The sequence below is a fragment of the Lithobates pipiens genome, unplaced genomic scaffold (assembly GCF_037356315.1).
Source record: "Lithobates pipiens isolate NorthernLeopardFrog02 unplaced genomic scaffold, aLitPip1_a1.2 Scaffold_8, whole genome shotgun sequence".
In the NCBI taxonomy this organism is placed as follows: domain Eukaryota; kingdom Metazoa; phylum Chordata; class Amphibia; order Anura; family Ranidae; genus Lithobates; species Lithobates pipiens.
In genome coordinates, this window is record NW_027507903.1 from 209,572,852 (window position 1) to 209,598,854 (window position 26,003).

A 26,003-nucleotide genomic window follows, 5' to 3' on the forward strand; every position below is an offset into this window, starting at 1 on the left:
TCAGATTGAGCCTACACATGGTCAGAATTTCTGACAAAAGGCTCCTATTCCGTTGGAAAATCCGTCCGTGTGTACGCAGCATTAGGATGGCCATAGATTATGCAATTTTCCTTCCTTCATCCCAAGAAAATGTATTGCTTCCTCCATCAACACACTTAGTGTTGATGGGGGAATACCTTCTATTCTGACAGCGGGAGGTTTTCTGCGACTATAGCCACTGGCAGTGATGGCAGGAGAAAACTCCACAGGCTGAATCCACCATCTCAGTTGTGTTAATTGCTCTCATTTAGGTACAGTTAGACTCGCTGTGACAGATTATACTTAAAATAGTCTCATCTGCAAGAATGAATGACAATGTATGAGCATCTTTAAGACTTTATATACAGCTGGATGGACCCTACAACCATGCAGTGTGCAAGGATGTATATCCCAATCTGCTGATTCCGATCAGCAGAGCAGGCGTGTCTGCTCAGTTTATGCAGAGCAGATAGGGACAGACCCTGCTCTGCTCAATGGGCAGCTGGCTGTAAACGGAGCCGATCCACCCAAACTGAGTCTTCCTCCATTTTTTTACTTCCCTTTACACCAGAGGCAGGCAACCTTGGCACTCCAGTTGTGGTGAGACTACAAACTTCATCATGCCTCTAGGAGTCATGCCTGTGATTGTCAGTTTCTTGCAATGTCTCATGGAAGTTGTAGTTTCACCACAGCTGAAGATCCAAGGTTGCCTAAACCTACTTTACACCCACCAATCCATAGGAATGCATGGACCTTCCGATCAGGTCCTGAAAACTGACAGGTGGACCTGATCGGATGGCTCATGTGAAAGGGCCCATAAAGTGACCACATCGGTCATAGTATGGTCAAATATGTTTCTAGTCTGCTTATAATAAAGGTAAAGCTGGCCACATGTTAGATTACTATTTCTTATATAGATTATATTATATACTATATTTATGTGTATAGCTATTTGTATGCATGTGTAGAATAGAATCAATCATAACAAGTAGATGAAGTTGTATGAACAACGATTTGGTGAGCTGAAACATTTTTCATTGTATTAAAGTGGAAGTAAACTCCCCTATCGTTTTCAGCCAAGGAAGCTGCCATCTTTGCCTCTGTTTAATCTTCAACTGCTATGGTGCTGCACATGTGATTCATTATGACACCAGCCATTAGATGGTTTGATAGTTTGGCTGAGAGCACAGCCAATGTGCAGTTAGCATTCCCGGCACGCCTTTTTTTTTTAACTGTTTAAATCGATGGGTTTACTTCCACTTTAAGTAGATTGTAAGCCTAGCCACACATCTTTAAAGCACTTTTTTTCCCCTCCTGGCCATACCACTTTTTTTTTATTTATTTTTATTAAAGATCTTTTTAACCAGTTTATCATACATGCATCCAAAATAACATTTTACAATTAGATTGTGGCCAGCTTAACACATTACTGACATATCAAAATGTGTGCAGAAACAATGTAATTAAAATGCTCAAATGATATAAACAAAATACTTCAATATATTTATTTAAAATGTACAAGCATTCAGTGCATTTCGTTATTATACAAGAAAATATGTTTTATTAATGTCTGACCAATCAAAGTATACATAACAAGTGATTCCATCTTGCTAATGTAAAGTTGTACAAAGCGGTAGAACTATTGTCTCATACATTTGTAACTTCTGCTTCATTTGTGTCCTTAAAGACATGTATACAGGAATGCGAACTTCAATAGATCTGTAAAAAGCTTTATATATAATGCACATCCAGTGACAGCTAATTAAAATATGATGTGTCACTATCTCAAAACTCCACTTTGTCATATTTTGTTAAAAAAAAACAAAAAACCTGAAGGCTCTATTGCTGGCCTTCTTCCAAAATGCTAGTAGTCTGGCTTCAATGCTTTGGAGTCACTGACCCAAAGCTAGCACGAAGCAAGTTATGTCAGAACATGTAGTCTGCATACTTATCTGGGTCAGTGCTCCAGAATGCAGTCTGTTCCGTTCATTACTGGCAGAATATGGGACTGATCTGGGTGACAGACATCCAAATATTTATCTCTAACCAGTCAAATATATTCTGGTCAAGTAATACCATTGGCAAAACAATTAGTGTAGCCTTGGTGTAGCCATATAAATGTAATTTCTTGGGGGGCAATTTTCTTAGCTAGAGACTTCAGGAATAATACATCGATGAAATAAATAGTATAAGATGTTGTCCCTGGGAGGTCCACCTAGGTGTAATTTTGGCTTGGTAATGGCTCTTAACCATTGAGTCATATGTGGGTTTCGGGTGTATATAATATAGCTCAGGGCAGCCTCTCAACATAGGCTCAGTACCTGTATAAACACTTATTGTATTACAAACCTTCCAAAAGCCAAAGGCCAAACAGGGGTTGCTTTATGTATATATATATATTTTTTGGGGGCTATTAACAAAGGTTGCGTGAGGAATCTTTTTTTATAAACTCAGTGTGATAAACTACAAATTGCTACATCTGATAATGTGCATCTGATGAAAGTTAAGGGGGGTTAAGGTTCAAAGGCCTTAAATAGTCAGAACATGTATTTTTTTGCTTTTGATATAGTAAAACTGTAATTTCTTGAAAAGAAAACATTTAAAAAGGGCTAGAAATACTCTTCCCCAGCCATTACGTGTACAGATGGCTCACAGATCCTTAAGAACTGTGATGGTAAATTCCAGACATTATGGTCACCAAATTAATCTTCTAAAACTCTGTGGTAGAAAACTACTTGGGCGCAGTTCTGCTTTAGCTATCTACAAACAAATATTAATTAGCAAGCTCTTCAGAAATGTGGTCTGGTTTTCTGCTTTTTATAAGCTCTTGTATATCACCTCACAGGCAGTAAATGTTCCCAACATCAGGAGGTAGTGAGACAGACTTGCACCTATATTTCTAGTGGGATCTGAAGTAGAACTGGAATGTACACATAGAAGTGTTAGGGCCATATTTCATGAACAGTACATATTCAGCAGGCTAGTGAAGCACAAAGCAGTATTTTAATTGACATTTGGCATATTCATGACATCTGAACTGTACAGAAAAGCCTAGCTGTTGTCTACTCGCAAGCTAACAGATGAAAAACACCGCCCCATACTTGCAAATAAAGGGGCTATGAGGCTGTCTGTGACACCCCTCCATATTGCTTGTACAGATGGTAACACCATTAGACAGGTCTTCACAAATGGCATAACGATCCTGAAAATAAAACAAGAAACAAGTTATACTTTTTCAGGGTCTGGAAAAAATATAAGCAAATATCAAAATAAATGTAAAAATTGTACTTCTATACCACGGTGGTATCTAAATTATTTTTTGTTTAGCCTGCCTGCTGATCGAAAATTTCAAAAGAAGATTCTTAGGAAAAGTCACAGATTTTGAATGTAATTTGAAAGATTCTGTTTGCTTTTAGCATTTCATTTTGGAATGAATGGCCTTTACCAAGTGAAAACCACATACACTGTTATGCCCATACACACGATCGAACCTTCCGCCAATAAAACCGTGGATTTTTGTTCGAAGGGTGTTGGCTCAAACTTGTCTTGCATATACGCGGTCACACAAATTTTGTCCAACAATTACGATCATGGGAATACATCACAAGACGTACGACGAGCCAAGAAAAAGGAAGTTCAATAGCCAATGCGGCTCCTTCTGCTTGATTCTGAGCATGCGTGAACTTTTGTGCATCAGACTTATATACACACGATCGGAAAGTCTGACAACAAAGTTTTGTTGGCGGAAAATTTGAGAACCTGCTCGCCAACATTTTTTGGCGGAAAGTCCGACAACAAATGTTCGATGGAGCGTACACACGGCCAGACTTTCAGCCAACAAGCTCACATCCAACATTTGTTGTCAGAAAATCAGATCGTGTGCACGGGACATAAGAAAATTGGTTTGTGTGAGAAAATTTTTCCATCCTGCTCCTTCAAATTTTTTCATCACTGAGGTTGAAAGAGAACGTCGATTCGATCAATTAATAATTAGAAAAAGGAACAAACTTTCTTTAAACATATATGTGGACACACAAGATGTGTTCGGCTAGTGGAATACAAGAAAATAATTTTAAACTATTATCAAGATGGTACCAATATTTGGGAAGGCTGCACAGAATTTTCCCCCCAAAAATCAAACAAATGGAGGTGTCAAATACATCTGGGCAGTCTAAAGGAAACCTTCCTGAAACTGGAATTTGCCTGGCAGTCATAAGGATTCAGTCGCTCTGTAACTTAACTTGCCGTATATCTGCACAAACGGTCACATTTATAAGCTCAATACCAACCAGCAACTGTCATTTTCAGCCAAAGGGCCAAAAGGCGATCAGATCAATTCACCAGTTCAAAGTGTCCTCAAATTTCTAAAACAATTTTACACAAAGTTGTCGGAAAATCCGATTGTTCAGAACGAGATGAGGTAAACCACGTATGATGGGACTATAAAGAGGCCAGTAGCCAATAGCTTTAGTCTCATAATAGTCTCATAATTTATACTGAGCATGCGTGGCACTTTGTCTGTCGGAACTGTCTACACACAATCGGAATTGAAACGATCAGATTTTGTTGTCGGAAAATATTAGATCAAGCTCTCGAACTTTGTGTGTCGGAAATTCCGACTGAAAAAGTCAGATGGAGCCCACACACGATTGGATTTTCCGACAACACGATCCAATCACACATTTTCCATAGGAAAGTCCGACTGTGTGTACAGGGCATTATTGTGAATACTAAGTTCAACCTAAAATTACTTTAAGGCCTTGTTCACAAACGGGGCAGTTAGGCCCCCCTGACCGCTTGCCTGACTACTGGCGTCCAGTCACTCATAACTGTACATGCTATAGCAAAAACGAAAGGGAATGTCGCATTCAGCAGGCGTTAATGCTGCCGAACCTAGCCAATGCAAGTCTATAGGGCTTAGTGTAGCATTACAGGGTTAAATGTACTCTGAAAAGCAATCCAAATGCAGATCGCAGAAATCACAGCACCCCTAAGACAGATAGATTTTGTGTATCCTCCTGTTAGTCTTAAAATGTTCACAGTAACTTCAGATTATTGTAACATGACTGACAAAAAACAAAACTCCCAAATATGGTAGTAATTCTTGCATTTGATAATTTAAAACAAATAAATCTGTTGCGCTTAAAGATATTGCAATAAACAATCATCATTTGTCCTTTGGTGCTCATTAAATCAAACCTGACATTACACGCAGATAATCTACTCACCTCAGCCTGTACAATGACAGAAATATTTCCCTAAACCAAGGGTATAAATTAGAAATCTGTTGTTTTATAACCAGACTTACGCAGGTTCAAACGCGGGTCAGCGATAAAAAATAAAGCAAATACTCACTAATCATTTGTTTGGACTCATACTAGTGTTTGCATTTATTTATGCATGTCAGGAGAAACCAAAGTTCCAGTTTATATCATATTGATGAATATATGTTCTATATTGCAATTCATATATCTTGTGATCCTGAAAAGGTGAGCTCATCATTCAGTTTTTGTTTTCATACATTAAAGAAGAAATATCACTTCAATTTAAACATCCTTTTTTAAACCCATAGGGTCCTCTTTCAATGCATGCCATTGCCGAGAAGCGTGGTTGGACAGCACCCCCAACCCCCACTGCTGTCTGACCACACCGCTCACATTTTTAATGTGGTCTCAGATGGCGGCACATAAAGAGGAGAGGGTTTGGCGAAAGCAATCTTCATTCAACACAGCAGAGGGAGGAGAGCCCGTCAATGCAAAGCTCATGTGCACAGTTGTGCTCATATGTTTACATACCCTGGCAGAATTTATGATTTCTTGGACATTTTTCAGAGAATATAAATGATAACACATTTCTTTTACTCATGGTTAGCGTTTGGCTGAAATAATTTAGTATCAATCAACTGTGTTTACTCTTTTTAAATCATAATGACAACAGAAACTGCCCAAATGACCCTATCAAAAGTTTACATACCCTGGTGATTTTGGCCTGATAACATGCCAATAAGTTGACACAACATGGTTTGAATAGCTATCAAAGGTAACCATCCTCCCCTGTGATCTGTTTGCTTGTAGTTAGTGTGTATAAAAGGTCAATGAGTTTCTTGACCTCTGACAGACCCTTGCATATTTCATCCAGAGCTGCACTGACGTTTCTGGATTCTGAGTCATGGGGAAAGAAAAAATAATTGTCAAAGGATCTGTGGGAAAATGTGGTTGAACTGTATAAAATAGGAAAGGGATATAGATTGATATCCAAGGAATTTAGAATGCCAATCAGCAGTGTTCAAACTCTAATCAAAAAGTGAAAAATTAGAGGTTCTGTTGAAACCAAACCACGGGCAGGTAGACCAACTAAAATTTCAGCCACAACTGCCAAGAAAATTGTTCAGGATGCAAAGAAAAACCCACAAATAACTTCAGGGAAATACAGGACTCTCTGAAAACATGTGGTGTGGCTGTTTCAAGATGCACAACAAGGAGGCACTTGAAGAAAGATGGGCTGAATGGTTGAGTCACCAGAAGAAAGCCATTACTATGCAAATGCCACAAAGTATCCCGCTTACAATACGCCAAACAGCATAGAGACAAGCCATAAACCTTCTGGCACAGTCAATTGGAGTGATGAGACCAAAATTTCGCTTTTTGGCCATAACCATAAATGCTACATATGGAGAGGAGTCAACAAGCCCTATGATAAAAGGTATGGAGGTTGATTGCTGATGTTTTGGGGATGTGTGAGCTACAAAGGCACAGAAAATGTTGTCAAAATTGTTGGCAAGGTGAGTGCAGTATGTTATCAAAAAATACTGGAGGAACATTTGCATTCATCATCCAGGAAGCTGCACATGGGACCTACTTGGACATTCCAACATGACAATGATCCAAAAAACAAGGCCAAGTCGACCTGTCATTGGCTACAGCATAATAAAGTGAAGGCTCTGTAGTGGCCATCTCAGTCTCCTCACCAAAATATCATTGAGCCACTCTGGGGAGATCCCAAATGTGCAGTTCATGCAAGACAGCCCAAGAATTTATAGGAACTCGAGGCTTTTTGCCAAGAGGAATGGGCAGCTTTACCATCTGAGAAGATAAAGAGCCTTATCCACAAATACCAGAAAAGACTTCTGTCATTGATGTTAAAGGGGCCAATACACGGTATTAAGAACTGGGGTATGTAAACTTTTGATCAGGGTCATTTGGGTAGTTTCTGTTGTAATTATGATATAAAAAGAGTAAACACCGTTTATTGATAATAAATGGCTTCAGCCAAACACTAACCACGAGTGAAAGAAAAGTTTTTGGGTTATCGTTCATATTCTCTGAAAAATGACCAAGAAATCAGAAATTCTGAGCAGAATTGTATGTTCATAGGGGAATACATACATAAGATCGTCAGCAGTATCTGACACAGATCTACGGTTACCTTGGGTCTGAAACCACTAACCGCTAATTATGTGCTACATGAGGACTTCTGCTAGACCAAAGCTGGAAATCTACAGTGACGTTGGATCAAACACCGAACTCCGTAATTGTAAGCAGCGGGGGAGAGGATTAAAGGGGTTGTAAAGGCAGAAGGTTTTTTTATCTTAAAAAGTGTTACTAAACCCAGTAATATGAAAATAGTTCATACTCCCCCCACAGTGCCCACAGCTTATAAATCTTTTTACATAAAAATACTGCACTATGTACCTTTTTGGATGATCTGTATACCACGGTCAGTGATAAACTGTACAGTTTCTCCAGTGCTGAGAGTTCAGGTAGGAGGAGATTTCCATTTCCACTACAGCCTGTATACACACCCACATGTGTGATGTCAATATCATGTGACCTGGCTAGTTCTGAGAACCAGTAACTGTTCTCTCCAGCATAAAAGACACAACTGAGTAAGTGCAGGTCGGCTACTCTGCCTGTGTAAGCTGGCTTTCCCCATATAGACAATGCAGGAGGGGGAGGATCTATGCATACAGGATAAAACAGCCTTTTTACACAATGCAGAGGATTAACCCCTTAAGTTCCACAGCGAGTATAACAAGCATGCTATGCTGCATATACAGACTGATTTTACTGTTGTGGGTTTAGTAACACTTTAATTCATTCTATGCGTTAAGATAAAAAACCTTCTGTGTGCAGCAGCCCCCCCTCAGCCCCCCTAATACTCACCTGAGCCCCATCTCGATCCACAAGAGACTTGGCTGTCTGGGACGCTCCCTCCTCATTGACTGAGACAGCAGCAAAGCACCATTGGCTCCCACTGCTGTTAATCAAAGTCAGTGAGACATAGAGGAGACAAAGGGGGTGGTCCAGGCCGCAGCTCCATGTCTGAATGGACACAGGAAGCTGCGGCTCAGGTGCCCCCAAAGCAAGCTGCTTGCTGTGGAGGCACTCGACAGGAGGGAGGGGCCAGGAGCACAGAAGAAGGCCCCGAGAAGAAGAGAATCTGGGCTGCTCTGTGTACAGCCAACTGCACAGAGCAGGTAAATATAACATGTTTGTTATTTTTAAAGAAAGAAAAAAACAAAACTTTAGTATCACTTTAGTTAACTGTAGCAGCCAATCAGAAGCTTTTTTTTTTTTTTTTAAAGCCTTATGTTTCATATTCAATGTATGGAATAATAATATTGGCTGCTATGGACAACTGCAAAGTCTAAATAGAATCAGTAAAGACTATTAACCTCCCCGGCGGTTTTCCCGAGTGTGGCTCAGGGTTAAATTTCAGTACCATTACCGGTAACCCCAAGCCACACTTGGGATTGCATTGTAGGATCCTGGTGCAGTGTACTTACCTTGTCCCCAGGATCCTTAGATGTCCCCCCTGCTGCGTCCATGGGCTGTGTCCTCCGCCTGATGCCTCTGTTTGCCTGGCTCCGTTCCCTGCGAGCGCAGCGACGCATGGGGGGGGGGGGGGGGGGGGCGGAGCCCGGCGGCAAATAAAAAAAATGAAAATTCATACTACATACAGCACACGGTAATCTTACAGATTACATTACTGTATGAAATTATTTCACATCCTTTTTGTCCCCAGTCCTTTGCCCAATGCCCTGCATGCATTTTTATATTATATATGCTGTTCTTTCTGCCTGGAAACTGGAAATTGTCCATGGCAACCAAAAAGTGTCCCTTTAAGTCAAAAGTGGTTTTAGACCAGCTCGAAAACAGCGTTAGTAAATTATAACACTTGCAGAATTCAGCGATAGTGATATGTGGGGAAATTCATTTTATTATCATTATATTATTATTTTTTATAATTATTTATAGTTATTTATTATATTATAATTTATGATTTTGTGTTTCAAACTTCATCATACCCGGGATGTCTACTAGACTCTTGTTTGGACAGATTTAAGTGCGTTATTGCTAAAGATTACAGGCCTACAATATAAAACGCCAAATGTCCTATGCAAAACAATTGTACCACTTTGAGATGCAAAAATCTGACATAATCATACCACCAGGGAGGTTAAAGTAGACCTTACATCAGATCTATTTTTCTACCCTAAATGCCTCTAAGAGTGGCTTTGAAAATGCCCCGTGTGCATGAGGCCTTACAGGTATTTATTACCTCTTATGCCTTGTACACATGGTCGGACATTTCCGACCACAAAATCTGTCGGGTTTTTTACGACGGATTTTGTCCTAAACTGGTGTTGCATACACACGGTCGGAAAAAGGAAAATCCTATCGTTCGGGAACATGATGACGTTCGTTCGTTACTGCGGGACTACATTGAGGCTAGTAGCCAATAGCTTTGGTCTCGTAATTTGATCTGAGCATGCGTGGCACTTTGTCCAATCGGAATTCTCTACAAACGATCGGAAAAAGTCAGATTTTTTTGTGGGAAAATTTGAGATCCTGCTCTCAAATTTTTTCCGTCTGAGTTTCCGATGGAAAGTCTGATAGAGCCCACACACGATCGGATTTTCCAACAATATGATCAGACCTTTTTCGTCGGAATTTCCAACCGTCTGTAGAGGGCATTACACTATTGCCCCTAACAAGCCGTTTTTCTCTCCAAAAGAACAGAGCCACCTTTGTTCAGGCTTTATCCAGAAACTGTATGCTTGCTCCGATAGTCCAATGGGGTGGACTTACCATTTGCTTAGACTTTGCCTATGGCCTTTGCTACTTAGGGAGCCATTTAAACTAGATGTGGGTTGCTGGTTGCTGGGACCCATCTCAATGTCACACAAAACTGTACATGGTTCACTTCAATCCAGCTATTTTACTGGCTGCAGAAAAAAACAGCACTGTAAAAACTTCCAGTGTGCATGAGGCCTTAATGATATAGGTAGCCCCTGTTGTTTATTGTTGTATGTCACTTGTAGTTACTGAAAAGTCCTATTTATGGAGTTATTCCATACAACAAATGAAACTAGTCAGGTGTGCTGCTAATACATCCCAGCATACAGCTGCTGTACTAAAATCAGAAAGTACCTTTAGTTTACTTTAATCCCTTGCATCCAGAGCACATACAGGCCGCCTTGCAGGGTCAGGAGGGCAGTAGGAGGGTACATGCTCAAGACTGAGCTATGTATATTTTTCTCTTCTGCGTCACCAATCGAATTGGAACTTCCAAGACAGGTTTAACTCTGATTGGTAGCTTTAAGAGGCCTCTTACAACTGAAGCTCTCTGTATGTGGCAGGTAACAAATAAGATGCCCCAGCATCACTAGCAGGCGTGTTCCAGGATCATACAATTATCAACACAAGGGAATGTTGACTAGTACACTACGTCAATAGATGAATGAAAAGCTGATGGCTGCACTCCGTGTGTACATTTTAAGGCTTAAAGTGTGTCTAAACTTTGATGTTTTTATTTTATTGTAATCTGCGCTCCATTTAGGAGATTTCCATTCACTTCTTGTACCATAGACCCAACAGGAGATGAGAAGGAAATATTTCCACATTGAGGGCAACCCTCTCTTAGCCCTTGTACACACGATCGGAGATTCCGACGTTTTGTCAGATATTCCGACTGTGTGTGGTCTGCATCGGACTGTTTCCGTCAGAATATCCGTCGGACCAAATTTTCCAACTTGCCGGAAATATTTTTCGACAAAATGCTCCGATCGGACATACTCCGATCATGTGTAGAGAATTCCGATCGGACCAAGTGCCACACATGCTCAGACCAAATTCCTACATCAAAGCTATTGGCTACTAGCCTGAACGTAGTCCCATCGTAACGAAATTACGTCATCACGTTCTGAAAGATCGGATTTTCCGACAACTTTGTCCGACCGTGTGTATGCAACAGTTTCGGACAAGATCCGTCGGACTAAATCCAACGGATTTGGTTGTCGAAATCTCCAACCGTGTGTACAGGGGCTTAGACATTCTTGTTTTGGTGATAACCTATAATTTTGGATCTTTCCTCACTTTCAGTCCTGGTGACAATGGTCAACAGGTCAAAAAGAAAGAGGTGAATCCCCCTAATGGGGACACAGATAGCACTACAAACCTGATTTTACTTTTCAATTTGGCTGGAGTATGCCGTCAATGGTTTTTGGCCAGTGTGCACCTTTCAAAGTGGATTGAAAGTTCAACTTTATGTAGAACTTAATTCTTCAAACCTAAACATTGCTGGCAGGTAGGCTTTTATTGCAGATGGGACCGTGTACTGTATGTTTCTTCTGTAAAAGCTGTTCTCCTTTCTGCCAGTAATGTTTCTAATAAATGTACACTGGGCTGTGCTTGCACAGCATATTGTACATTCTCAACATGCCTTGGTACAGAATGAATTACTTCCCGCATGCATGTGCAGGGCTGCTTTTTGAAAACCACAGGGCCCCATACAGACAACTGGACATGGGCCCCATACAGACAACCTGACAAGGGACCCGTACAGCCAATGCTTCAGCTATGAATTAATGCAGTGAGTGATCGGTACCAATCACTTATTTTGTTCATTCAGGAAAGGAGGGGACTAGTAAATATGACATATTTACCTAGCCCTTCCCCCACTTTCAATCTTAAAAAATTCTATTGTGTGCTGGCTGCTGCCAGTGGGAAGAAGAGAAGGGAAGCCAGCAGCTCTGCAGAGGGCAGGTGGGCACACAGGGGGGCCTGGGCAGTAGGGGGAAAGTATGGTGCACAGGCCGGGTGATTGGTGTGGCGGGGGAGGGGGGAATTATTAGAAACAATCCTTTCTATGGCTCTCTCTGCAGCAGCTGAAAGCCAAAAGGAGGGGTAGGAGAAGAAGCTATCTTTCAGCTGCTGCAGAGAGAGCCATACAGGGGATTGGTTCCGGTAATTGCTCCCCTGCCGTACCAATCACCCTGTCTGCTCATATCTGATTCACCATGCTGCCTGGGTCCCCCTGCTGACCCGGGCCCCATACGGGAGGACTGGTAGCACCCCCTTATCTATGGCCCTGCGCATGTGCATATGAGTTAAATCATCCTGGTCAAGCCAAGCAAGATGGATATAGCTAGATAAAGAGGTTAGCAGCCATGGAATGATAAGGAAGATTGTGGTCATCACACCACCAAAAGGAAATGCTTTGGCTGGTAAGTCTGCTATAATGTTTAAATGTGCTGTGCATGTTTGTACATTGTAGTGAAACCCCTAAGCACTGGCAGTGTAGATTAGCGCCCCTTATGTACCTCCCATCACTCTCCTTACGGCATTAACATATAAAGCTGCAGAGCTCAAATGAGATCAAATGAGATCCTTATGCTGCGTACAGACAATCGGAATTTCCGACAACCAAACCGTGGATTTTTTTTCCAACGGATGTTGGCTCAAACTTGTCTTGCATACACACCTTTACATAAATGTTGTCGGAAATTCCGAAGGTCAAGAATGAGGTGATGTACAACATGTACGACGAGCCGAGAAAAATTAAGTTCAATAGCCAGTGCAGCTCTTCTGCTTGATTCCGAGCATGCGTGGACTTTTGTGCGTCAGAATTGTGTGCACACGCTCAGAATTTCCGAGTCTTGTCGTCTGAAAATTTGAGAACCTGCTCTCAAACAGTTGTTGTTGGAAATTTCCAACAGCAAATGTCCGATGGAGCATACACACAATCGGAATTTCCAACAACAAGCTCCCATCGAACATTTGTTGTCGGAAATTACGATCGTCTGTATGCGGCATAAGTAGTCTGTCCCATGACTACATCTAATTTTAGGGTCCATGTACTCAAAGACTACCTCTCACTGACCACAGTAGCTTTAATTGGCAAATGTTGCAAATGTTGACCTAAAGGTACCCTGTCGCAAAAATACTGTTAATGCCAGAATAAAGGCTTTCCCTTTTCTGGGCCACTAAACACAGATCCATTTAAGAAACCCCCCCCCCCCCCCCAAAGTATATAAGCGATCGATACAGGAGACCGTCACTCCAGTTTCAGTTTCTGCATTTCCCTTCATTGGAATGGTTTTTGATTGTATGGGCAGGAGGAAAGGTAATAATTTAGTTTCCTTTTTGATTGACAATCTTTTATTTGAATTTATTTTTGCAACAGAGCCGCTATGAATTGCTGCCACAAGCCAACTCCCATTGTACCTTTCTGGTAGAGGCATTTTGTAAGTAGTAATTCATTTCAAAGTGACACAAATGTTGGCCCTCTAAGACCATTTAAAGGATAACTAAAGACAAAATAGAAAGACGTAATGTATTGCAGCTTTGATATGATGGTTGCATTCGTTTTTTTTTAGCTAATACAGACACCTGATCTAGAAACGCAGAGTCCCTGTCACTGCCTATGAACATAAAAAACAAAAATAACCTAATTTTTCTTCTGTACTACTCCCATGAGACACCATGCTTGTAGCAGAGATGCAGACATGTTTGAGATCCAGGCTGGGTGGTTACCATGGCCTCTTCCAAAGATACAGTGGAGGGGTGAGTGTAGCCACGTAGGAACAGGAATTGTTGCAAGATTACATGTACATGCACCTCATCTAAGGACTGGTAAACTACAATGTATTGTCCTTTTGGGGTTTAAATACATTCTAACTTTAGTAAAGCATGCATTACTCTGTAGTGAAAGCTCTATGTATTACATTTAGGCCACTTTCTTGTAGCTGGTTACCTGCAGCCACTGAATTCCAATGGCAAGAATCTGCGAATTCTGGTGGCTGGAGTGACCAGAGCATGCGATTAGCAGCTGCCTGGCCTATTTAAATGAATGACGGTCTGACAGCTGCTGTTTGCATGTAGTCCGGATATGTTTGCAGAGACTGGATAGCAGCAGTTAGGAACAGAAGTCCACGCCTGGACCCAGCTGACTGCATCCAGGCTTGGACATCCATCCCTAACCACAGTTATCTGCTCTGTGCGCAGCTACATGCGAATAGCAGCGGCCACTGTCAGCCTGCTATTAGTTTAAATAGGCTGAGCAGCTGCTGCTAATCGCATTCCCAGGTCATTCCAGCTGCAAGAATCTACTTATTCTTGCCGCTGAAATCTGGTGGCCACAGGTAACTGGCCATGTGAATATGGCATTAAATGTTCATGTAGACAAGTAGTCTCCAAACTGTGACCCAGGGGCCGGATGTGGTCCTTTGCTTGCCTTCTTCCGGCCCTTGAGGCACTGTTACTCCAACTGATACAAGGCACTATTCCTTCTACTGACACCAACAATGGGGCGCCATTAATCCTACTTAAATCAATCAAGGGGCACTACTCCTTCCACTGACACCAACCACGAGGCATCATTTCTCCCACTGACATCAATGATGGGGCACTACTCTTTCTACTACACCAACAATGGGTGTCCATTCCTCCTACTGAAATCAATGAAGATGCACTACTCCTTCCACTGACACCAACCACGAGGCACCATTTCTCCCACTGACATCACGATAGGGCACTACTCCTTCCACTGACACCAACCACGAGGCATCATTTCTCCCACTGACATCAATGATGGGGCACTACTCTTTCTACTACACCAACAATGGGTGTCCATTCCTCCTACTGAAATCAATGAATATGCACTACTCCTTCCACTGACACCAACCACGAGGCACCATTTCTCCCACTGACATCACGATAGGGCACTACTCTTTCCACTGGAAACAACAATGGGTGTCCATTTCTCCTACTGAAATCAATGAAGGGGCACTACTTCCACTGACACCAACCACGAGACAACATTTCTCCCACTGACTTCAACGATGGAGCACTACTCTTTCCACTGGCAACAACAATGGGTGTCCATTTCTCCTACTGAAATCAATGAAGAGGCACTACTTCCACTGACACCAACCACGAGGCACATTTTCTACCACTGACTTCAACGATGGAGCACTACTATTTCCACTGACACCAACCACGAGGCACATTTCTCCCAGTGACATCAACGATGGGGCACTATTCCACTTACTGTCCATAGGCGCATTTTAATTTTTTTACTCCCACTGACCACCAACCCTGGGACATTTTCTACTCTCACTGGCCACAGTCCAGCCCACTAAAGTCTCACGGACAGTAAACTGGCCCTTTTTTTAAGAGAGTTTGAACAGCCCTGATGTAGACTGTTACTTGAATATATTCATTCAGGCTGTATAAATATATTAAACATGTTTAAAGTGTATTTCTGTACCTTCAATGGGATTGGATCACACAGAATACCACTACTGCATGACTTTTATAGGTCCAGGTGTGTGTGGGCACATCTGGGCAGTGCTGATAAATTGTGAACTACACTTTCTATAATAAATACGTACATTTCGGATAAGAAAATTTCCAAGCAGAGCAATGCTGCAATTTAAAATACAATTATATAAAGAATATAGCAGAATTACCAGATGTGCAGGCAGCTGAGGATGGCGAAGAGCAGTCCTATGATAAAGGCCAGTGGGATGGCCAGGAGCAGGGTGAGCACCTTGTAGATGAGGTATTTACTGATTTCATAGAGTCCAGTGCTGCAGATCCACACCTTATCGAAGCTGTGAGTGGTTTCCGGCTCTGCGATCACATCCTCAAAGCCGAGCTGGAAAACACAAAAACAGACAGCAATTATTATTAGCTGAGCTGAGACTTAAAGAAGAACTCCAGACAAAATTTGGATTTTCCCATGCAGAGGGGCTGTGCCCACACTGCATTAACTGCTTGTTTTGTCCAGCGATGCAAGGAAAAGCTGTACTTACCTGATGCTTCGATCCTCCGGAAAACTGCGCTCCCCACATCCAGCAGTGGGCTGTTCCTGATGTCCTCACGTCCAGAGCCAGTCTATTGGCATGATGGCATCAGGAACAGTCCATTCGCAAGACTGCTATAGTGCAGGGGGTGAAGGAGCAGCATGGACCAGTCTTGTGCTCAGAGGATTAGGTAAGTATATCTCTGCTCCACAATCGAGCTGTTCTGTAACAATAACTAGTTATTCTGGAACTATTGTACAAGCTGTGCAGTCTTAGGTAACTGAACTACAAGTAGCAGCAGAACTGAGACCTGAATAGCACACAAGACTTGTAGTATTGGGCAACTGAACTTCAAGTAGCAGCAGAACTGAGACCCAACTAATATACAAGCATTGCCTGCCTTGTCAACTTTACTATAGGTAGCAGCAGAACTGAGACATGAATAATACATGTGTTTTAGTCTCGGGTAACAGAACAACAAGTAGCAGCAAATTGAAGACCCAACTATTACATAGGTATTGCATCCCTGGGAAGCTGAACTACAAGTAGGAGCAGAACTGGGACTCCCTATTACACAGTCATTGCAGTCCTGGGGAACTGAACTACAAGTAGCAGCAGAACTGGGACTCCCTATTACACAGTCATTGCAGTCCTGGGGAACTGAACTACAAGTAGCAGCAAATTGAAGACCCAACTATTACATAGGTATTGCATCCCTGGGAAGCTGAACTACAAGTAGGAGCAGGACTGGGACTCCCTATTACACGGTCATTGCAACCCTGGGGAACTGAACTACAAGTAGAAGCAGAATTAAATGTATGAAGTCTTGGAATGCTGATCCAATAAGAGCAGCAGAACTGAGACCCAACTAATGCACATGTATTAGAACCTTGCATAACTAAGCTACAAATACAGCAGAACTGGCACCCAACGAATACATAGGCACTGTAGGTTTGGGCAAGAGGACTACAAATAGCAGCAGAACTGACACTCAACTATTACAGCCTTGGAACCTGAACTACAAATGGCAGAACTGAGACACACCTACTGCAGAAGAATCTTAGTTGTGGGCAACTGAACTACCATCAAAAATATGACAAAATTTATACACAAGTATTACAGTTTAGAGAAAAGGACTACAAGTAGCAGCAGAACCGAGGCTCAACTATTACACACCTATTTCAGCCTTTGATAACTGAACTTCAAGAAGAACTGAAACTAACTATTGCAGAAGAATCTTAGTTGTGAGCCACTGAACTACAAGCACCAGCAGAACTGAGACCCAATGAATACACACGAATTGGAGTTTTTGGAAGAGAACTACAAGTAGCAGCAGAACGGAGACTCAACCAGTGTTTCAGCCTTGGATAACTGAACTATAAACAGCAGAACTGAGATCCAACTAATATACAAGCATTGCAGTTTTGGGCAATTGAGCTACAGTAGCAGCAGACCAGAGCACCAGCCACTACAATACTGTAGTCACTCATACAAATACTACAAGTAGCAGCTGACCTAGTAAACTAAACTCATGATTACACAGGTATTGGGGTTTTGGGAAGAGAAGTAGGAGTAGCAGCAGAGCAGCTATGACACTATTGTAGAGTAGGTTTGGTGATGTGAGTGTACATGGATGTGATGGAGTGCTGACAGTGTACTCAGTCCCCGGACCCCCCTTACCTTTAGGTGACTGTTGAGGTCGTTGGGGTCCCGGTCGTGCTGGTTGATCTCATAGGTCTTCTCGGTCAGCATCGGCATATCTGATCGGTTGAAGTCATCTTCATCCATGAAGATCCGAGCATCGGCTTTCTCCTTCTCCAAGCCCATGGTGTATGGAGAGGAGTGAGCGGAGCGGAGAGGAGCGCAGTGTAGGGACACGCCCAGCCGGAGAGGAGACTCTGAGTGGAGGGGGCTCTGCTCACTGGAGTCACCAGAACAGCTTCCTCTTCTTCATAGAGGGGGCGGACATACACCTGCCGGCCGGGGGAATCCGTCTACCAATAAAGCACACATTCCCTCAATCTATCCTGTCCTAGAATATACAGTGGGAACCCCGATGTAAGAGGGTGCTCTCTGGAGACCCTGAAATATGGGGGGGGGGGGGGGTCTCAATGGAGACCCAGATATATGGGGGGAGGGTGCTCTCTGGAGACCCTGAGATATGTGTGTGGTGGGGGGGGGGGCTCTCTGGAGATTCTGATATATGGTGGGGAGGGTGCTCTCTGGGGACCGAGATGTAAGGAGGGGCTCTCTGGGGTCCTGGATGTAAGTGGGGCTCTCTGGGGACTCTGATGTAAGGAGGGACTCTCTGGGGACCCTAATGTAAGGAGGGGTATCTGGGGACCCTGATGTAAGGAGGGACTCTCTGGGGACCATGATGTAAGGAGGGACTCTCTGGGGACCATGATGTAAGGAGGGACTCTCTGGGGACCCTGATGTAAGTAGGAGTTATTTGGGGACCCTGATGTAAGGGGAAGCTCTCTGGGGACCCTGGTGTAAGGTGAGACTCTCTGGGGACCCTAATGTAAGTGGAGGCTCTCTGGGGACCCTGATACAATGAAGGGGCTCTGGGGATCCTGATGTAAGGGGGGCTCTCTGGGGTCCCTGATGTAAGGGGAGGCTCTCTGGGGACCCTGATGTAAGTAGGGGATCTCTGGGGACCCTGATGTAAAGTAGGGGAATCCGCACTCAGATATGTGGCAATTTATATATATATATATATATATATAAACATACACACACACACATGTATATTGTATACATGTGTATCCCCGTTCAAGCGTAGGATTTTCTTTACTTGCTACACTGCTATGCACTCTAGCCCGGGATATTTTGTAGACCTAGCAATGCCCCTAGTGGAAGCCCTTCATGGTTTCTTGCACTGGGGCCCTGAAGATTCTAGTTATGCCTCTGATCTACAGTATCAGCATACCCCTCACATTTTTGTAAATATTTTATTATATCTTTTCATGTGACAACACTGAAGAAATTACACTTTGCTACAATGTAAAGCAGTGGTAGTAGTAGTAGAGTGTACAGCTTGTATAACAGTGTAAATTTGCTGTCCCCTCAAAATAACTCAACGCACAGTCATTAATGTCCAACAAAAGTGAGTACACCCCTAAGTGAAAATGTCCAAATTGGGCCCAATTAGCCATTTTCCCTCCCCTCCCCGGGGTCATGTGGCTCTTTAGTGTTACAAGGTCTCAGGTGTGAATGGAGAGCAGGTGTGTTAAATTTGGTGTTATCTCTCTCACTCTCATACTGGTCACTAGAAGTTTAACATGGCACCTCAAGACAAAGAACTCTCTGAGGATTTGAAAAGAATTGTTGCTCTACATAAAGATATAAAGATGGCCTAGGCTATAATAAGATTGCCAAGACCTCGAAAACTGAGCTGTAGCACAATGGCCAAGACCATACAGCGGTTTAACAGGACAGGTTCCACTCAGAACAGGCCTCGCCATGGTCAACCAAAGAAATTGAGTGCAGGTGCTCAGCGTCATATCCAGAGTAGGGATGAGCCGAACACCCCCCGGTTCGGTTCGCACCAGAACTTTCGAACGGACCCCAAATTCGAACGAACTTTAGAACCCTATTGAAGTCTATGGGACTCGAACGTTCGAAATTAAAAGTGCTAATTTTAACGGCTAATATGCAAGATACTGTCCTAAAAAGGGTTTGGGGACCTGGCTCCTGCCCCAGGGGACATGGGTCAATGCCTAAAATGTTTTTAAAAATGGCCGTTTTGGCGGGAGCACTGATTTTAACCACTTAATAACCGCCCTATAGCCGAATGACGGCTTTAGGGCGGTTTCTTAACTGTGGGAGGCCGTCATATGACGTCCTCCCAGAATTCCGCTCTCGCGCACCCCCTGGGGCGCGCACTCGAGAGCATCCGTGACCGCCGGGTCCACAGGACCCGGCGCATCACGGATCACGGTAAACGGCCGCTCGTCGCGGCCGTTTACCACGTGATCGCTCCGTCAAATGACGGAGTGATCACTTGTAAACAAACCGGCGTCATGTTATGACGCCGGTTCCTCCCTCCCCCTCTCTGTACCGATCGGAACAGCGGAGGGGGAGGAGATCGGTGTCAGCAGCGATGTGGGCTGCATCTGCAGTGCCCACATCGCTGCTCACCGAAAATTAACCCCTCAATTCCCTGCAAAAACTCTGCAATACCCTGCCATTAGTCTGCAATAGTCTGCCATAGTCTGCAATAGTCTGCCATAGTCTGCCATAGTCTGCAACACTCTGCAATAGTCTGCAACGCTCTGCAATAGTCTGCAACGCTCTGCAATACCCTGCAACGCTCTGCAATAGTCTGCAACGCTCTGCAATACCCTGCAACGCTCTGCAATAGTCTGCAACGCTCTGCAATAGTCTGCAACGCTCTGCAATACCCTGCAACGCTCTGCAATACCCTGCAACGCTCTGCAACACTCTGCAATGCTCTGCAACACCCGCCAATACCCTGCAACACTCTGCAACGCTCTGCAACACCCGCCAATACCCTGCAACACTCTGCAATGCTCTGCAACACTCTGCAATGCTCTGCAACACCCACCAATACCCTGCAACACTCTGCAATGCTCTGCAACACCCGCCAATACCGTGCAACACTCTGCAGTGCTCTGCAACACCCTCCAATATCCTGCCATACTCTGCAACGCCATACTCTGCAACGCCATACTCTGCAACGCCATACTCTGCGATACCCAGCCATACTCTGATATACCCAGCCATACCCAGCCATAGTCGGTGATACCCTGCAATACCCAGCCATAGACACCCCCCCCTCCCGCCGCCCTCCGGTGCTTCTACCGACTCGCCAATACTATCAAATCCAGAATCTTTTTTTTTTTTTTTTTTTCAGGCTTCCCAGCTTAGAGGTGAGATGCGGGGTCTTATTGACCCCACATCTCACTGTAAAGAGGACTTGTCCTGCCATATTCCTATTACAAGGGATGTTTACATTCCTTGTAATAGGAATAAAAGTGATCAAAAAATTTATTTTTGGGGAAAAAAATGTCAAACTAAAATAAATAAAGTAAAATGAACAATAATTTTTTTTTTTTTTTTAAAGCGCCCCTGTCCCCATGTGCTCGCATGCAGAAGCGAACGCATACGTAAGTCCCGCCCACATATGAAAACGGTGTTCAAACCACACATGTGAGGTATCGCTGCGTACGTTGGAGCGAGAGCAATAATTCTAGCCCTAGACCTCCTCTGTAACTCAAAACATATAACCAGTAAAAAAAAAAATTAAATCGTCGCCTATGGGGATTTTTAAGTAGCGACGTTTGGCGCCATTCCACGAGCCTGTGCAATTTTGAAGAGTGACATGTTAGGTATCGATTTACTCGGTGTAACTTCATCTTTCACATTATGCAAAAATTGGGCTAACTTTACTGTGTTTTTTTTTTTTTTTAAGCACAAAACAGTTTTTTTTCCAAAAAAAAGCATTCGAAAAATTGCTGCGCAAATACCGTGCGAGATAAAAAGTTGCAACGACCACCATTGTATTCTCCAGGGTGTTTGCTAAAAAAACATATATAATGTTTTGGGATTCGATGTAATTTTCTAGCAAATAAATGATGATTTTTACATGTAGGAGAGAAATGTCAGAATTGTCCTGGGTGCTCCAGAACGCCTGATGGCGCTCCATGCATGTTGGGCCTCTGTATGTGGCCACACTGTGTAAAAGTCTCACACATGTGGTATCGCCGTACACGGGAGTAATAGCAGAATGTGTTTTGGGGTGTAATTTGTGGTATGCATATGCTGTGTGAGAAATAAACTGATAATATGACAATTTTGTGAAAAAAAAAAAAAAAGTAAAAAAAATCTTGATTTTGCAAAGAATTGTGGGAAAAAATGACAACTTCAAAAAAACTCATCATGCCTCTTACTAAATACCTTGGAATGTCTTCTTTCCAAAAAGGGGTCATTTGGGGGGTATTTGTACTTTTCTGGCATGTTAGGTTCTCAAGAATTGAAATAGGCCGTCAGTACTTCAGGTGTGATCAATTTTCAGATATTGGCACCATAGCTTGTGGACTCTATAACTTTCACAAAGACCAAATAATATCCACCAATTTGTACTTATTTTTACCAAAGATATGTAGTGGTATAAATTTTGGCCAAAATTTATGAAGAAAAAATTACTAATCTGCTAAATTTTATAACAGAAATGAACAAAAATTCATTTTTTTACAGAATTTTCTGTATTTTTTCTTTTATAGCACAAAAAATAAAAAACCCAGCGGTGATTAAATACCACCAAAAGAAAGCTCCATTTGTGTGAAAAAAAGGACAAAAATTTCATATAGGTCCAGTGTTGCATGACTGAGTAATTGTCATTCAAAATGTGAGAGCACCGAAAGCTGAAAATTGGTCTGGTTATTAAGGGTGTTTAAGTGCCCAGTGGTCAAGTGGTTAATGACGATTAAAGTGAAAAAAAAAAAGTGAAATATTCCTTTAAATATGGTGTCTGGGGGGGGTGTCTGTAGTATGCCTGTGAAGTGCCACGTGTTTCCCGTGTTTAGAACAGTCCCTGCACAAAATGACATTAAACGGAAATAACGCCATTTAAAACTGCTTGCGGTTTTAATGTTATATCTGGTTCCTGCAATATGGTTGAAAATCATTGAGAAAAATGGCATGGGTAGCCCTCCCTGCCCATTACCAGCCTATTTGGGTCTTGTACGCATATTAAGGGGAACCCTGTACCCATATTAAAAAAAGGAAATGCGTGTGGCCCCCAGGCCCTATATACTCAGAACAGCAGTATACAGGCGGTGCAAACAAGACAGGGACTGTGTAGGTTTGTTGTGTTAAGTTGAATCTGTTTGTAATTTTCAACTGGTACATTTTTAAAGTGTAGCTCCAGTCAAAAAAACTATTTTTAAGCTTTTTGGAAAACATAGGGAAGGGTTATCACCCCTGTATAATTTGTTTTGTCGTCCATCTTTTTTCATCTCACTTGCTGTTGTCTCCTTCCGTTTGCAAGTAGGAGATGTTTGTAAATTGGATGTTTGAAAGTAGGGGCCTGCCCTATATGCTCTGCAGAAATGGCGGAACAAGGTGTTGGTTTTGCCACAACATTGTAAGCCCTCAAAGTGACTCTTGGTGGGCGCTGGAGCGCCCTGCTGTGAACGATTATATCAAGAATTGTAATTACATGCCATTGTTGAACAGTGGTAGAAAAATTGACCTTTGGTGGTTGTGGTGCTGGTGCTACAACACTATAAGTCCTCACCGTTACTCTGGGTGGGCACAGGAAGGGGCCCTCCTGTGAAATATTATATCAGAATTGTAATTACACGTCCCTGTTAAACAGGGGCAGAAAAATTTGGCCTTAGGCACTGCTGCTGGTGCCACCACACTGCAACCTCTCCCATATACTCTAGTTTTATTGCAGGAATTATCCCTGCTGCAAAGCATTGCATCAAAAATTGTACTTAAACGCCCCTGTTAAACAGGGTCAGAAAAATTGGGCCTTAGGCACTGGTACTGGTGCCACCACACTGCAACCTCTGCCATATACTCTAGTTTTATTGCAGGAATTAGCCCTACTGCAAGGCATTGCATCAAAAATTGTAATTAAACGCCCCTGTTAAACAGGGGCAGAAAAATTGGGCCTTAGGCACTGGTGCTGGTGCCACCACACTGCAACCTCTCCCATATACTCTACTTTTATTGCAGGAATTAGCCCTGCTGCAAAGCATTGCATCAAAAATTGTACTTAAACGCCCCTGTTAAACAGGGGCAGAAAAATTGGGCCTTAGGCACTGGTGCTGGTGCCACCACACTGCAACCTCTGCCATATACTCTAGTTTTATTGCAGGAATTAGCCCTGCTGCAAGCCATTGCATCAAACATTGTAATTAAATGCCCCTGTTAAACAGGGGCAGAAAAATTGGGCCTTAGGCACTGGTGCTGGTGCCACCACACTGCAACCTCTCCCATATACTCTACTTTTATTGCAGGAATTAGCCCTGCTGCAAAGCATTGCATCAAAAATTGTACTTAAACGCCCCTGTTAAACAGGGGCAGAAAAATTGGGCCTTAGGCACTGGTGCTGGTGCCACCACACTGCAACCTCTTCCATATACTCTAGTTTTATTGCAGGAATTAGCCCTGCTGCAAAGCATTGCATCAAAAATTGTACTTAAACGCCCCTGTTAAACAGGGGCAGAAAAATTGGGCCTTAGGCACTGGTGCTGGTGCCACCACACTGCAACCTCTCCCATATACTCTTGTTTGATTGCAGGAATTAGCCCTGCTGCAAAGCATTGCATCAAAAATTGTACTTAAACGCCCCTGTTAAACAGGGGCAGAAAAATTGGGCTGATGGCATCAACCAGAACCAGAAATGTTCTTCCAACATATCAGCGGAGGAGGAAGAGGATAGACAATCAACATAACAGGACAGTCACTCAGCATCAGCATAGGCAGTCTTGAAGGGATGTGATATTTCAAAAAAAATTATTCTGTTACATCAGCTTCAGGTGCTTGGTAGCTGTGGGTGATCCAAGACTGATTCATCTTGATGAAGGTCAGTCGATCAACTGATTCGGTGGACAGGCGCACCCCGTGATCGGTAACAAAGCCACCAGCAGCACTGAAGGTGCGTTCCGAAAGAACGCTGGATGCAGGACAGGCCAGTAGCTCAATTGCATACTGTGCAAGCTCTGGCCAGTGATCCATCCTCAAGACCCAGTAAGCCAGAGGATTTTCGGTGGGAAAGGTGTCCAAGTCTGACCTTGCCCGTAGGTAAACCTGCACCATGTAAATCAGACGCTGGCGATGGGTGCTGGAACCGATCATACCTTGGGGCTGCAGACTAAAAAATTGTCTATAAGCATCAGTCAGACGGCCACCTTCTCCACCGCTCCTTCTGACCGAAGCCTCGGCAACACTTTGTCCAGGACCAGGAGTTTGTAACCTCCCAGTCTCTGGGAACGCGTTGCACAGACCTTTCTGCAAGGCCTCCCGGAGATGTCTCATCCTCTGCTCCCTCTGCGATGGCAAGATAAGGTCGGCAACCTTACCCTTGTACCGTGGATCAAGGAGAGTGGCCAGCCAGTAATGGTCCCTCTCCTTGATCCGAAGAATACGAGGATCCTTCCGCAGGCTTTGCAGGATCAGGGAGGCCATGCAGCATAGGTTAGCTGAGGCATTCGGTCCGGAGTCCTCTGGGTCACTAAGGACAACATGATCCGCAGCTACCTCCTCCCAGCCACGTACAAGTCCACGTGTTTCTTGGGACTGTAAATCATCCCTACAAGACTGCTGCTGCTGCTGCTGCTGATGCTGAGTGCCAGCCTCCACCTCCATGCTGACACAATCATCCTCCTCCTCCTCTTCCTCCTCCTCATCCTCTTCCTGTGTGATGGGTGATACAGCAGGAACACTGTCTGGATAAAGGGGGCCTTGAGAGGCAAGGAAGTCCTCCTCTTCCTGCCTCTGTTCTGCCTCAAGTGCCCTGTCCATTATTTCACGCAGCGTATGCTCCAAGAGGTGGACAAGAGGTACAGTGTCACTGATGCATGCACTGTCACTGCTCACCATCCTTGTGGCCTCCTCAAACGGTGACAGGACAGTGCATGCATCCCTGATCATGCCCCACTGGCGTGGTGAGAATAAACCGAGCTCCCCTGACCCTGTCCTGGTGCCGTAGTCGCACAGGTACTCATTGATGGCCCTCTGCTGCGTGTGCAGCCGCTGCAGCATGGCCAACGTTGAGTTCCATCTGTGGGCATGTCACATATAAGGCGGTTCTTGGGCAGGTTCAACTCCTTTTGGAGCTCAGCCAGCCGAGCACAGGCATTAAATGATCGGCGGAAATGCACACAGACTTTCCTGGCCTGCTTCAGGACATCCTGTA

General features: G+C 43.5%; 1 protein-coding gene across 1 annotated transcript; it reads right to left on the reverse strand.

Annotated features, from left to right (window-relative positions):
• Nucleotides 1-1,495: 1,495 nt before the first annotated feature.
• CAV2 (caveolin 2) lies at nt 1,496-18,016 on the reverse strand. Its single transcript, XM_077472566.1, has 3 exons — nt 17,789-18,016; nt 15,773-15,960; nt 1,496-3,220 (listed from the first exon to the last, which is right to left on the reverse strand). Exons 1-3 carry the CDS (start codon nt 17,933-17,935, stop codon nt 3,070-3,072), a joined length of 486 nt encoding a protein of 161 aa, XP_077328692.1. The 5' UTR covers nt 17,936-18,016; the 3' UTR covers nt 1,496-3,069.
• Between the last annotated feature and the right edge of the window lie 7,987 nt (nt 18,017-26,003).

Coding starts and splice junctions, on each gene's coding strand:
- CAV2 (XM_077472566.1), bottom strand. CDS start 17,935: ATGGGCTTGGAGAAGGAGAAAGCCGATGCTCGGATCTTCATGGATGAA. Junction 15,961..17,788: donor ACCTCAACAGTCACCTAAAG/GTAAGGGGGGTC, acceptor TGTGTTTTCCAG/CTCGGCTTTGAGGATGTGAT. Junction 3,221..15,772: donor CTCAGCTGCCTGCACATCTG/GTAATTCTGCTA, acceptor TTTTATTTTCAG/GATCGTTATGCCATTTGTGA.